The sequence below is a fragment of the Oncorhynchus clarkii genome, chromosome 2, assembly GCF_045791955.1.
Source record: "Oncorhynchus clarkii lewisi isolate Uvic-CL-2024 chromosome 2, UVic_Ocla_1.0, whole genome shotgun sequence".
Taxonomy (NCBI): domain Eukaryota; kingdom Metazoa; phylum Chordata; class Actinopteri; order Salmoniformes; family Salmonidae; genus Oncorhynchus; species Oncorhynchus clarkii.
In genome coordinates this window covers 59,125,662-59,141,506 of record NC_092148.1, presented here as the reverse complement: position 1 = coordinate 59,141,506, position 15,845 = coordinate 59,125,662, and the positions used below count along the sequence as shown (strand labels likewise).

At 42.9% G+C, this 15,845-nt stretch overlaps 1 protein-coding gene across 1 annotated transcript in view; it reads right to left on the bottom strand.

Annotated features, from left to right (window-relative positions):
* Positions 1-3,603: 3,603 nt before the first annotated feature.
* LOC139381765 (sphingomyelin phosphodiesterase 3) overlaps positions 3,604-15,845 on the bottom strand; it is a 33,625-nt gene continuing 21,383 nt past the window's right edge. The window contains exons 3-8 of the mRNA XM_071125519.1: positions 11,287-11,362; positions 6,714-6,872; positions 6,462-6,551; positions 5,489-5,552; positions 4,398-4,557; positions 3,604-3,883 (exon numbers count right to left, since the gene is read on the bottom strand). Of these exons, the coding sequence (XP_070981620.1) occupies positions 3,782-3,883; positions 4,398-4,557; positions 5,489-5,552; positions 6,462-6,551; positions 6,714-6,872; positions 11,287-11,362 (651 nt within the window). The 3' untranslated portion in view covers positions 3,604-3,781. The remainder of the gene's footprint in view (positions 3,884-4,397; positions 4,558-5,488; positions 5,553-6,461; positions 6,552-6,713; positions 6,873-11,286; positions 11,363-15,845) is intronic.

The following is a 15,845-nucleotide window of genomic DNA, read 5'->3' as shown; positions in this document are numbered from 1 at the left end:
TCTGGTTGGCAAAAGATGCCAAAATGGCCAAATGTTTATCTCACATTTGGTCTTGTGTCTCTTTGTTTTTGGTTTATGTTCACAGGGACTCCCCTCCTTGGGGTTTTCAAAAAAGCTAATTCAAGGGCATGCTGTCACAGCGAAGAGTGCTTTGTTGTTTGTCAAGTGTAACATAGAACTCCCCTCTCCCCTGATATTAAAAAGCAGAAGTCCACGTCATACGAGGAAAGTACACACAAGGTTTTACTTCCTTGTCACTTTTCTCTCTTTCTATGCACAAGTTGTTCATTTCCTTGCCATGTCCTATACAATGTGGCACTAAGCACAATTACCCTGTGTAACTCTAAGACAGTGAAGCTCAGAAAATAGCTCTGAGCTGTGGTATGTTCATGGGCATGACTTCCACAACTTGAGGTAGTGAAAACAAATTCACACACAGGTACGCGCTGGTCTTTGTGTGATCCACCACTCTTCCTCTGGGTATCTGATGCTCAGCAAAGGTAAAGCAACATTTATTCGGCACCGCTTGCTGTACAAAGACCTACACAACACACACTTATGGGTCAGTTTGGGTCACGCATGCACACACACACAGTCCCTAAGTCCCTGTGAGACAGAAGGCTTCTGTGGTGTTTTCCACTGGAGGCTTGGCAAAGAATGACTGTTGGTGAATGAGACTCCTTCAGACATATACTCCACACTCAAATTAAAGACACAGAGAGCCAGTGATTCAAAGAGGGAAAATATATATATATTTTAAAGCAGAAGAAAATAAGCTGTTGAATAAGCTTAAAAAAAGAGAGCCAATTCCCTGCCACATCACTCAGATAACGAGGCTACCCCAAAGCAGCATTCCCCACAAAATGATTTTTACAAAACCATCAGTGACCATCAGTTATTATAGAGAACAAAACCATCAGTGACCATCAGTTATTATAGAGAACAAAACCATCAGTGACCATCAGTTATTATAGAGAACAAAACCATCAGTGACCATCAGTTATTATAGAGAACAAAACCATCAGTGACCATCAGTTATTATAGAGAACAAAACCATCAGTGACCATCAGTTATTATAGAGAACAAAACCATCAGTGACCATCAGTTATTATAGAGAACAAAACCATCAGTGACCATCAGTTATTATAGAGAACAAAACCATCAGTGACCATCAGTTATTATAGAGAACAAAACCATCAGTGACCATCAGTTATTATAGAGAACAAAACCATCAGTGACCATCAGTTATTATAGAGAACAAAACCATCAGTGACCATCAGTTATTATAGAGAACAAAACCATCAGTGACCATCAGTTATTATAGAGAACAAAACCATCAGTGACCATCAGTTATTATAGAGAACAAAACCATCAGTGACCATCAGTTATTATAGAGAACAAAACCATCAGTGACCATCAGTTATTATAGAGAACAAAACCATCAGTGACCATCAGTTATTATAGAGAACAAAACCATCAGTGACCATCAGTTATTATAGAGAACAAAACCATCAGTGACCATCAGTTATTATAGAGAACAAAACCATCAGTGACCATCAGTTATTATAGAGAACAAAACCATCAGTGACCATCAGTTATTATAGAGAACAAAACCATCAGTGACCATCAGTTATTATAGAGAACAAAACCATCAGTGACCATCAGTTATTATAGAGAACAAAACCATCAGTGACCATCAGTTATAATAGAGAACAAAACCATCAGTGACCATCAGTTATTATAGAGAACAAAACCATCAGTGACCATCAGTTATTATAGAGAACAAAACCATCAGTGACCATCAGTTATTATAGAGAACAAAACCATCAGTGACCATCAGTTATTATAGAGAACAAAACCATCAGTGACCATCAGTTATTATAGAGAACAAAACCATCAGTGACCATCAGTTATTATAGAGAACAAAATCAAAAGAATAGCAATGTGATGCATTATCTGTGGAGAGACTAGAAGCCATGGAGCATCATCATAACACTTTACAGCAGTCCCCCTGCCTGCCCCTTGACCCCCCCCAGTCCCTGACTCAAAAACAGACCCAACCGCGGACAGGCTGAGGGACTGGAGAGTCAGACCAGCACAAGGGAGATGTTATCTCTATGAGTTTGTGAACTAAACCAGGGAACTGCAGCATCCTAAATATGGAACAGATCAATGCAAGATGGACCATGTACTGTATTAAAAAAGCACAAATATAAACCCTACCAATACTACTACTACTAATACTACTAATAATAAGAATAATAAAGAGGCTTTAGAGCGTATAAAAGCAGCCAGGTGATAGTAGATGAGTAGAAACGCCAGGTGGGCATACATACAGTACATACATACAGTACATACATATTAAAGTACAGAGATATTCTGACCGACCAGGATCCCTCCATGACCTGAAACAAGTAAGCAGGTGTGTAAACGTTTGCCTCTGCTGTGGCCACAACCAGGAATAAGATCTATAAATACTGCACCATGCTAAAGTGGGACATGGGGTCGTCACATATCCCAAAGCCAGTTCTGCACACATACGCACATCCCTTATCATCCTGTGATACAGCCAGCAATAGCAACAGTGTCAATAAGAACAGGTGAGAGAGTAAAAAGGTGTTGTCACAAATGAGGCAGGCATCAGTGCCAATGGTGTCTGTGTATGTAATGAGTGTGCAGGTGTGTGTGTTTGTGGGTTTTGGCAGGGTGGCATTTCATGCAGACTCATTGCATTGGCAGCATTTGAGATTGCATTGTCAGGGGAACATGCTTATCGCCCTGGAGACCAGGCTTTCAACCCAAACAGTCTGTGATTAAAATTCTTATTGAGGGATTGCATCTGATATCCTCACTACACTCCCCATGCAGAACCCCCCCCCCCCCCCCCCCCCGCTCCCCCACCCAGGTCCTACTAACTAAGTTCCTCTTATCTAATCATATCACGTGTTCCTCACTGCTCAGCTCTGCATAACAACCAAACAACCACTGAAACATGAGATGCCAGTCAGATTGGCCCTGAAAAGATCACTTTCAGATGTTATTTTTCATACAATACCTCATTATAAATTTAAAGTATTAAATGTGGGTGTTTCAACTCCCTACAAAGATGGTACGTTGACCATAGAAACCATTAGAAAGAGTTAGAAAAAAAGACATTATGCCGAGGTTCCATGAATTGGGGTTAAGGTAAGAGAGGAACAAACACACCAACACAGAGACACAGTAAGCCAGGCTACACTCTAAATTCCATGAGTCAAGAGAAGTCTCATGTCACCGTTTTAAATCAAATAAAGAACAAAGTTTAGACACTTCCGAGCCCAAAAAGTAAAAACAGAAAGTCAGACATAAATGAGGCCTAAAAACATAAAAGTATCTAAATACAGGAAATGAGTCATAGTAAGTCAATCATTGCGACTCCATCATCAGGGAGCTGATAGACCCCGAGGACCAGAGGTGATACATGGTACGGTGGAGACCTGTAGGTGTGTGAGTCAACCTCAGACTGTGTGTGTTTGTGTGAGTCTTTGGCTCAGTCCCTCAGGTCCGCATTGGGCCCGGTCCAGACCTCTGGCACACACAACAACCACTCTCTTATCTCTCTCCACCAGGTTCTCTCTGAATCACATGACTCCTCTGCATCTGCTCCTTTATTTCTTCTTCGTTATGTCCACCCGTTTCTTTTCCTTTTTCAAGCTCTGTCTTTCTCAGGCCTGAGTTCCTTGCCTTCCCTCTGCCTCTTCGGTCCCCGTTCTTCCTCTGTGGCAGTATAAAGGGTGTAGGCCTAAGGCTCCTCCTCTCCTGTGGACACAGCCAGACGCATGGCCACAGACAGGTGGTCAGTGAGGCCGGCCAGCTGGGTGATGAAGCTAAACTCTTCAATGTCCTGCAGGTGGCAACAGAGAGTAGGTACATGACATCATTATAATTTCATAATACAACATTATGGGATTACAGATTAATTATATCACGTTATCATAATACTAGATTACAACGCAGCATATTTTAAATCATAATCTTCTGAGCCATTGTGCATAATGTCCTTGAAAATATGGTTTATCTGAAAATGTATGTCACTCAGAATTCTTGCCATAGCTACATTTAATCACAAGGTGGCAGTTCAGTGCCATGATTCATAATGAGAAAAGCGAGATGTTGTTGAGCACAGATTTGCAATCTATGCAAATAAAGTAATTTGGTTTTCTAATCCTCTTTGACCCATAAACAAAATGTGATGAAAACATTGTCCTAACCCTTCTTTCCCAATTGATTTGATCTGGTCTTGATCAGCTGTGGTTCTGTTATGCTCAGTCTCCTTCTTTTGTGTGTTTCTACATCTCGACCTCCTTGGGATCTTGAGGGTATTTGGCCAGGGTTTCCATATTTGTCAATGAACGTACCATTTTCCAGTCCTGCTGCACCGCCTCACTGTAAAGGATGTAGTCGATCCTCCTCCCGTTGCCTTTCAGGGGGATCTTTCTGCCCTTCTGATTAGGACAGTGGTTTTTATTGGTGGGGAACACCAGGTATTCCTTCCTCCCCTCCTCATTCTCCATCACTCTGTCAATGGAAACAATCAACCACTTACTTAAAAACACCTTAAAATTGCAGCCCAAATAAATGCTTCACAGAGTTCAAGTAACACACACACATCTCAACATCAACTGTTCAGGGGAGACTATGTGAATCAGGCCTTGATGGTCAAATTGTTGCAAAGAAACCACTACTAAAGGACACCAATAAGAAGAAGAGACTTGCTTGGGCCAAGAAACATGAGCAATGGACATTAGACCGGTGGCAATTGGTTGTTTGGTCTGGAGTCCAAATTGGAGATTTTTGGTTCCAACCGCCTTGTCTTTGTGAGACGTGGTGTGGGTGAACTGATGATCTCTGCATGTGTATTTCCCACCACAAAGCATGGAGGAGGAGGTTATGGTGTGGGGGTGCTTTGCTTGTGACAATGTCAGTGATTTATTTAGAATTCAAGGCACACTTAACCAGCATGGCTACCATAGCATTTTGCAGCGATACGCCATCCCATCTGGTTTGGGCTTAGTGGGACTACAGTATCTTTTGTTTTTCAACAGGATAATGACCTAACACACCTTCAGGCTGTGTAAGATCTATATGACCAAGAAGGAGAGTGACGTAGAGCTGCATCAGATAACCTGGCCTCCACAATCCCTCGACCTCAACCAAATTGAGATGGTTTGGAACGAGTTGGACCGTAGAATGAAAGGAAAGCAGCCAACAAGTACTCAGCATGTGTGGGAACTCCTTCAAGACTGCAGTCTCAGAATGTTTCAAAAACATTTTTTTTTACCAGTCAGGAAACATGTGGCTTCGTTCCGATAACCAATGTGAAACCAAAAACACATGTTCCCACAATTTCCAAGGAACCAAAGGTGCGAGCTGGGTGATATGTATTCTATGTACTACGTGTTATTATTATTATGTCTGTGTGTGAGTTGATACCGGTTGTTTTACTTACTTTTGTAAACTCTCTGGTGAACTGACCTCCTCGTCATAAAGCCCACTGGTGTCCAGTAGTGTTCCTGTTAACGTATACACACACACACACACACACACACACACACACACACACACACACACACACACACACACACACACACACACACACACACACACCTGGGTTAGAGAACAGCTGACAGGGAGGAATTTGAGTTCACCTGACCAATTTCGTAATCTGACAATGGATGGCAGCTCATAGAAACCTGTAGTTCTGAAGCCTGTTTTCTCTATAATTTCTCGAAAACTCAACAATAACACAAATGGATGAACTGTAGTTGGGCAAAAAAAAAGAACACTCCAGTATCTGCCTCCTCTGTGACATAACAGATCTCTCACCGGACATCGAAAATGTTAATTTAGAGAATTGTGATCAGCAAACACATGTGTAGTAACAGTAATGAGGACCTCTGAGGACCTAGGCTTAGGCTAATGATGTCTCCCACAAGGAGGAGGGCGAGACAACATATAAATGAGCAGTAGATGGGAAGGAGAACATGGTGACTCACAGTGATTAACATAACTCCCATATACAGTATCTACACATTGACTCTAGTGCACAATAAACTTGACTTGGTTGAATATACGCCAACATCCATCCTACTATCTCCCTGCCATCACAGCACGTATCACTTTCCAAACATCACTGTGTGTCCTAGAGAAGCATTTCGCTACACCCGCAAAACATCTGCTAAATATGTGTATGTGACCAATACAATTTGATTTGATTTGCTAATGTTCCTTCTCCTTTAGATTCAGTTCCAGACCATCATTCTCCAGGTTTATGCCAGCATTGCTGATGTCTCATAATCTATTGTACTTATTTTGATCTGCACAATGTGTTTCCAGATTTGCTGCCAAAGAGACAAAGCCTAGTTCCCTGACACAAGCACACCCACTCCCACCAGTACCAGCCCCAGCTCCTGTCCACTCACCCAGAGCCCATGGCTTGTCCTCCCCTGGCCCCAGGCGACACGGGTCCTTGTACTGCGTGAAGAGGGAATGCTGCTGCTCCAGTTTATCCTCTGAAATGGAGGGATAAGATGAGAAATAAAGAGGGGCTTGTCTGTCCAGATCCCCCAGTCATTAGTCCAGATACATGGAATGATAAGTACAACACCCAAACATACAATTTCTGCAGGATGTCAGAGAATAGAAGCTTTTCACACAGTCAGAGAACTAGCTACCTGAAGAGCAATTGTCGAAATTGAGGTCGCCGAGGACAACATCAAAGGCCACCTGGTCCTCCAGACCCTTCTCCTCTGAGGGGCGGGACGTTGCCTTGCGGAAATCCGTCCCCCACTCCAAGAGTAGATCCAACTGCTCACAACGCACAGCTGCATCTCCTAAAGGACGTAGAGAGAGAGACAGAGAGAGAGAGAGAAATAGGGGAGAGAGAGAGAGAGAGAGAGAGCGAGAGAGAGGAGGGTGGTTAGGAGGATGGAAATACAAAATGTGAGTGGCTTAGCTTTGGATGGGATTTTGGCTGAAGCACAAGGAAAGAGGGAGAAAAAATACATAGAGTGTACTCAAACAGTATTTACAGCACACTGCATACTGGTCACTATGGGCTGCTGGCTGGGGAATAGGGAGTCTCCCTGTGGCCAGCAAGAACGACCAAGCTACTAAACAGATCTGTGTGTGGGGAGAGCAGGGGTGGTCTGGAACCCTTGACAACATCTATTCAATGCTGATCATTTATGAGTCAACAAGACAATGAAAACATGGGTTATAAGCAGCAAAGGCCAAAATAAACAGAAGTAGAAGCAGAAATCACACACACACACACACACACACACACACACACACACACACACACACACACACACACACAGAACAAGCAGTAAAGCAGTAAGAGGGAGGGGAAAATGGGACATGAAAAACAAGCAGCAATAGGAATGTGCCTTGTTGTAAAGATCAGTTTTGTACTGTGTAAAGCATCACCTAGAACATAATAAGGCCTCCCTTGTTCTCTCTTCCCTAAATTTCATTTGTCTTTAGAAATAGCCCTTGTTCTATAGTTAGCCCAGTGAGCAGACTCTCAGAGGTGTAGGATGCTCCAAAAATAGCAGGGAGATATGTCAAAAAAAAACGAGACCCAGAGACCAGAGGCTTTAAATAGGCCTGACTCTTAAAACAGTTTGAGCCCATCGCCATGGGAACAGAGCATGTGTGCAGAGCAAGTGTGTGGTTTCATGCATCCATTTATCTGCTCTAAGGTAGAAAGCAGAGTAGGCTACTACAAACACACTATCCATCTTACACCATCTGTCTACTACTATTGTGTTCACAGACTCGTGTACAATCACTCAGATCTCTCCCTATCTCAGTCTGTCGTCCCACTTGCTCCAATATCAAATCAAACGTTATTTGTCACATGCACCGAATACAACAAGTGTAGACCTTACCGTGAAATGCTTACTTACAAGCTCTTAACCAACAATGCAGTTCAAGAAAGAGTTAAGAAAATATTGACCAAATAAAGTAAAAAACAAATTTTAAAAAGTAACAATAACGAGGCTATATACAGGGGTTACTGGTACAGAGTCAGTGTGCGGGGGTACGGGTTAGTCGAGGTAATTTCAACATAGCGGTAGGGGTGAAGTGACTATGCATAGATAATAAACAGTGAGTAGCAGCAGTGTACAAAACAAATGTAGGGGAGGGGTGTCAATGTAAATAGTGCGGTGGCCATGTGATTCATTGTCTTTAAAACAAAGGAGTTGATTGTGGATTACAGGAGACACGAGAGAGCACGTCCCCATCCACATCGACAGGGCCGCAGTGGAGAGAGTCAAAAGCTTCAAGTTCCTTGGCGTGCACATCACCAAGGACCTGAAATGGTTCCACCGACACTGTGGTGAAGAAGGCGCAACAGTGCCTCTTCAATCTCAGGAGGCTGAAGACATTCGTCAAGGCCCCTAAAACCCTCACAAACTTCAATAGCTGCACCATTAATAGCTTTCTTTCAGGCTGCATTACCGCCTGGTACGGCAACTGCACCACCCTCAACTGCATGGCTCTCCAGAAGGTGGTGTGTTCAGCTCAACTCATCACTTGGGGCACACTGCCTGCCTTCCAGGACATCTACAGCACCCGGTGTCATAGGAAGGCCAAGAAGATCATCAAGGACCTCAGCCATCCGAGCAATAGTAGCCTGTTCACCCTGCTCATCTAGCAGACGGCGACGGGTGTATCAAAGACGGGGACTGAGAGACTGAAAAACAGCTTCTATCTCCAGACCGTCACACATTTGAACAGCCATCACCAGCAGGCCACCGCCCAGTACTCTGCCCGGCACCTTAGAGACTGCTGCCCCATGTATATAGAGACATTGAACACTGGTCACTTGAACAATGTTTACATACTATTTGACTTTATATGTATACAGTGCAGTGAAAAAGTATTTGACCCTTTTCTGATTACTGAATGTTATCCGATCTTCAACCAAAACCTAATATTAGATCAAGGGAACCTGAGTTTACAAATAACAACAAAATAATTATACTTATTTTATTATTTACTTTTAACAAAGTTAATGATGAATAAGTTGACTGTTTATAGATGTGATAAGTAGAGTTTAATTCGGGAGATGGTAACTCTTTAAAGAACCGCTCTCGTGGTGCCCCATATGAGTTCATTGTTACATGATTAATTTAATCAGGTAACAATTAAATATAGTTAGTTGATTAGATAAATAACAGTCTTCAGATTAATGTTAAAGTCAAGTCACGCCAATACACAACATTATATACACACCTTTTATATTCATATCCTGTCCATACCGTCTATACACACCATTATAAATACACAGGTGAAGTCAGAAGTTTAAACTCAGTTTTTCACAATTCCTGACATTTAATCAGACTAAAAATTCCCTGTCTTAGGTCAGTTAGGATCAGCAATTTATTTTAAGAATGTCAAATGTCAGAATAATAGTAGAGAGAATTATTTATTTCAGCTTTTATTTCTTTCATCACATTCCCAGTGGGTCAGAAGTTTACATACACTCAATTAGTATTTGGTGGCATTGCCTTTACATTGTTGAACTTGGGTCAACCGTTTCGGGTAGCCTTCCACAAGCTTCCCACAATAAGTTGGGTGAATTTTGGCCCATTCCTCCTGACAGAGCTTGTGTAACTGAGTCAGGTTTGTAGGCCTCCTTGCTCGCACACGCTTTCTCAGTTCTGCCCGCAGATTTTCGTTATGGTTGAGGTCAGGGCTTTGTGATGGCCACTCCAATACCTTGACTTTGTTGGTCTTAAGCCATTTTGCCACAACTTTGGAAGTATGCTTGGGGTCATTGTCCACTTGGAAGACCCATTTGCGACCAAGCTTTAACTTCCTGACTGATGTCTTGAGATGTTGCTTTAATATGTCCACATAATTCCCCCCCCCCCCCTCATGATGCCATCTATTTTGTGAAGTGCACCAGTCCCTCCTGCAGCAAAGCACCCCCACAACATGATGCTGCCACCCCCATGCTTCATGGTTGGGATGGTGTTCTTCGGCTTGCAAGCCTCCCTCTATTTCCTCCAAACATAACGATGGTCAATTCTATTTTTGTTTCATCAGACCAGAGGACATTTCTCCAAAAAGTACTATCTTTGTCTCCATGTGCAGTTTCAAACCGTAGTCTGGCTTTTATATGCCGGTTTTGGAGCAGTGGCTTCTTCCTTGCTGAAAGGCCTTTCAGGTTATGTCAATATAGGACTCGTTTTACTGTGGATAAAGATAATTTGTGCCTGTTTCCTCCAGCATCTTCACAAGGTCCTTTACTGTTGTTCTGGGATTGATTTGCACTTATCGCACCAAAGTACATTCATCTCTAGGAGACAGAACGTGTCTCCTTCCTGAGCGGTATGATGGCTGTGCGGTCCAATGGTGTTTATACTTGCGTACTATTGTTTGTACAGATGAACGTGGTACCTTCAGGCGTTTGGAAATTGCTCCCAAGGATGAACCAGACTTGTGGAGGTATACAATTTTCTTTACGAGGTCTTGGCTGATTTCTTTTGATTTTCCCATGATGTCAAGCAAAGAGGTGCTGAGTTTAAAGGTAGGCCTTGAAATACATCCACAGGTACACCTCCAATTGACTCAAATGATGTCAATTATCCTATCAAAAGCTTCTAAAGCCATGACATCGTTTTCTGGAATTTTCCAAGCTGTTTAAAGGCACAGTCAATTTAGTGTCAACAGTCAACTTCTGACACACTGGAATTGTGATACAGTGAGTTATAAGTGAAATAATCTGTAAACAATTGTTGGAAAAATTACTTGTCATGCACAAAGTAGATGTCCTAACCTACTTCCCAAAACTATGGTTATTAACAAGACATTTGTGGAGTGGTTGAAAAACGAGTTTTAATGACTCAAACCTAAGTGGATGTAAACTTCTCACTTCAACTGTATGTATATTCAGGACTCTGACATTGCTGGTTTTGAAATTTCAGATGTTTTAAAACTTTTTGGATAATATGTGTATTGTTGTTTTATTGCTGTGTGTATATTACTCTATTATTGTATCTGCAAATCTGTGTACGCGACCAATAAACTTTGATTTGATTTGACTCTCAAACCCTTTTATATTTCCAAACATTTGTTCCATTTACCTCTGATATTCATGTAAGACTACAGCGCCAGCATAGACCTATTCAGACAGTAGGGAGGAGAAGCTAAGATCCAATTAGCAAAGAAGCTCAAAAATGTATTGTGTGTGAGCATGTACTGTACTGTATACTGTAAACATAAAAATACCTTCAATGGCGTGTAGATGAGTGCAGGTGAGGTATCCCACAACTCTCTGCTCCTGATGGGAGGTTCCCACCTGCACCTGTAGAGAATAGGGAGAGAAAAATAGGAAGTTAAATATCTCTGACAACAAGCAGATTGGACAGTGAATTAGAAAATATTTAATACCACATAATATCATATATTAATGTAACCTGTACATCTGCAGACCTACTTCTGTCTCGATGCTTGTTGGATCAAATCCCTGAGCTGACAATGTAAAAATCTGTTGTTCTGCCCCAGAACAAGGCAGTTCTAGCCTCCTTTCTGCTCCTCACTTTCTCTGTCATTGGCCCAATCCAAAAACAATCACCCTCCCTCCCTCCCTCCCTCCCTCCCTCCCTCCCTCCCTCCCTCCCTCCCTCCCTCCCTCCCTCCCTCCCTCCCAACACTCGTTACTCTGACATTGTCCCTGTTTGAAATCCCCTCAGTGGAGATAGTCTGTTCGTCACTGTTTCGATTTACAGGCCCGAATTGGCCATAGAAACACTGATGATCCTGGAATGAATGGAGAGGCTTTTACTGCAGATTACACTGGGCCTGTGAGCCCGGGACAAAAATGGTTATACTGAATGGATAGACTGGTGCTTTTGAGTGTCAGGAGCGGGTGGACAACACAGTTGGGTGCAGGTAATAGGGATGGACTACAATATTTGATTGAGTGGGTTGGAAATGTGCAGTGTTTTGAAGTGTTACCTAGTGTCAGAAAATATCCATCTAAAGACCTTTCAGGACTTGTTCAATATATCTCCTCTGTCATCAGGGCGATTGCAGGTTTGATTAGATTTGATTACAGTGTGTTCAAGCTCTCTGTTCAGTCACTGTGCAGTCATCCAATCACTGTATCGCAGTCTTGGCTTGGGTCTCACCGACAAGGGCCTCATAGAAAACGCTTAGGACCACAATAAAGCCTTAGCCAAATTAGCGAGACTTTAAAATGAAATGCAAGGGTTACGTTTTAGACAACAACATAATACATTCTGTGACATTTTTTCCCTCCACAGAGATTTGGAGCCATCCTCTGCCCACTTGGCCTGACACATGCACTGTACATTCCCTGACCCAGTCTGTAGAGCAGCTCCCTTTCCAACTCTCTTACCCTCTGTTCCTGTTCCCCATTCTCTCTCTCTCCTTTCACTTCTCTCTCTTTTTCTGCCTGTGTCCCTGTGTATGAATATTTCAGAGGCTTATCCATGCTTGGGTAGCTGAGTGCTCTAAAACTGACAACAGGCCTGAAGGGAATCATGGTCATGTGTCTAGGTCAGCTTGGGTGTGGGTGGATGTGCGGGTGTGTGCGCGCTGTTTGTGTTTGTGCTTTACATAGGCTACATGTTAGAAAATAAATAAATGATAATGATGATTATGAAAATCAGAATTCCTTGCATCTTGAGTAAACTAATAGCAGGGTAAAAGTTAAATGTGAACCCAAAGGACAAGATACACTATACAGTTGAAGTCAGAAGTTGACATACACTTAGGTTGGAGTCATTAAAACTCATTTTCCAACCACTCCACAAATTTCTTGTTTACAAATTATAGCTTTGGCAAGTCGGTTAGGACATCTACTTTGTGCATGAAACAAGTAATTTTTCCAACAATGTTTGACAGACAGATTATTTCACTTATAATTCACTGTATCATAATTCCAGTGGGTCAGAAGTTTACATGCACTAAGTTGACTGTGCCTTTAAACAGCTTGGAAAATTCCAGAAAATGATGTCATGGCTTTAGAAGCTTCTGATAGGCTAATTGACATCAGTTGAGTCAATTGGAGGTGTACCTGTGGATGTATTTCAAGGTCTATTTTCAAACTCAGTGCCTCTTTGCTTGACATCATGGGAAAATCTAAAGAAATCAGCCAAGACCTCATAAAAATGATTGTAGACCTCCACAAGTCTGGTTCATCCTTGGGAGCAATTTCCAAACGCCTGAAGGTACCACGTTCATCTGTACAAACAATAGTACGTATAGAAAGTATAAACACCATGGGACCACGCAGCCGTTATACTGCTCACGAAGGAGACGCGTTCTGTCTCCTAGAGATGAACGAACTTTGGTGCAAAAAGTGCAAATCAATCCCAGAACAACAGTAAAGGACCTTGTGAAGATGCTGGAGGAAACGTGTACGAAAGTATCTATATCCACAGTAAAACGGGTCCTATATCGACATAACCTGAAAGGCCGCTCAGCAAGAAAGAAGCCACTGCTCCAAAACCGGCATAAAAAAGCCAGACTACGGTTTACAACTGCACATGGGGACAAAAATAGTACTTTTTGGAGAAATGTCCTCTGGTCTGATGAAACAAAAATAGAACTGGCCTTAATGACCATCGTTATGTTTGGAGGAAAAAGGGTGTTTGTGGAAGGCTACCCGAAACGTTTGACCCAAGTTCAACAATTTGAAGGCAATGCTACCAAATACTAATTGAGTGTATGTAAACTTCTGACCCACTGGGAATGTGATGAAAGAAATAAAAGCTGAAATAAATCATTCTCTCTACTATTATTCAGAAATTTCACATTCTTAAAATAAAGTGGTGATCCTAACTGATCTAAGACAGGGAATTGTTACTAGGATTAAATGTCAGGAATTGTGAAAAACTGAGTTGAAATTTATTTGGCTTGGGTTCGAGCCCAGGCTCTGTCGCAGCCGGCCGCGACCGGGAGGTCCATGGGGCGACGCACAATTGGCCTAGCGTCGTCTGAGTTAGGGAGGGTTTGGCCGGTAGGGATATCCTTGTCTCATCGCGCACTAGTGACTCCTGTGGCGGGCCGGGCGCAGTGCACGCTAACCAGGTCGCCAAGGGCACGTGTTTCCTCCGACACATTGGTGAAGCTGGCTTCCGGGTTGGATGCGCGCTGTGTAAAGAAGCAGTGCGGCTTGGTTGGGTTGTGTTTCGGAGGATGCATGGCTTTTGACCTTCGTCTCTCCTGAACCTGTACGGGAGTTGTAGCGATGAGACAAGATCGTAACTACTAACGATTGGATACAACAAAATTGGGGAGAAAAGGGGGAAAAATTCACACAAAAAAATGTATTTGGCTAAGGTGTATGTACATTTCTGACTTCAACTGTATATACAAAAGTATGTAGACAGCCCTTCAAGTTAGTGGATTCGGCTATGTCAGCCACACCTGTTGCTTACAGGTGTATACAATCGAGCACACCGCCATGCAATCTCCATAGACAAACATAACAGTAGAATGGCCTTACTGAAGAGCTCAGTGACTTTCAACGTGGCACCATCGTAGGATGCCACCTTTCCAACACGCCAGTTTGTCACATTTCTGCCCTGCTAGAGCTGCCCCGGGAAACTATAAGAGCTCTTATTGTGAAGTGGGAATGTCTTGGAGCAGCAACGGCTCAGCCACGAAGCCACACAAGCTCACAGAACAGGAGTGTTGTGTGCTGAAACGCGTAGCATGTACAAATCGTCTGTCCTCGGTCGCAACACTCACTACCGAGTTCCAAACTACCTCTGGAAGCAACGTCAGCACAAGAACTGTTTGTCGGGAGCTTCATAAATGGGTTTCAATGGCCGAGCAGACGCACACCAGCCTAAGATCACCATGCAAGCAGTGGAAAGGAATTCTCTGGAGTGATGAATCACGCTTCCCTATCTGGCAGTCCGAAGGTCTAATCTGGGTTTTGCGGATGCCAGGAGAACTCTACCTGCGTCAATACATAGTGGCAACTGTAATGTTTGGTGGAGGAAGAATAATGGTCTGGGACTGTTTTTCATAGTTCAGGCCCCTTAGTTCCAGTAAAGGGAAATCTTAACGCTACAGTATACAATGACATTCTAGACAATTCTGTGTTTCTAACTTTGTGGCAACAGTTTGGGGAAGGCCCTTTCCTGTTTCAGCATGGCAATGCCCCTGTGCACAAAACGAGTTCCATACAGAAATGGTTTGTTGAGAACAGTGTGGAAGAACTTGACTGGCCTGCTCAAAGCCCTGACCTCAACCCCATCGAACACCTTTGGGATGAATTGGAACGCCGACTGCGAGTCAGGCTTAATTGCCTAACATCAGTGCTCGACCTCACTAATGCTCTTGTGGCTGAATCGAAGAAAGTCCCCACAGCAAAGTTCCAACCTCTAGTGGAAAGCCTTCCCAGAAGAGCAGAGGCTGTTATAGCAGCAAATGGGGGACCAACTCCATATTAATGCCCATGATTTTAGAATGAGATGTTCGACGAGCAGGTGTCCAGATACCTTTGGTCATGTAGTTTATGTGACCCAGTTTAAATTCTCCTGCAACCCTCTCTCTCAGCATGGAGGCTAGAGAGAGGAGCCACGACCTCTACTGTACCCCATTACTGTGTCCAATGCTTAAATAGACTTTCACGTCAACACAGGCAGAGTAAAAGCAAGTCCCTTTATCCCCAGGAAGGAAGGTAATTTATATCAACAAATGGAGTCGACCTCAGCACTGAAAGGAGTTCTTGGTCATTAAAAGCAAAGGGAGAAGCTAAGGTTTATTTCTTTCATTGATTTCCATTCAATGTGTACTTTGAGTGGGCC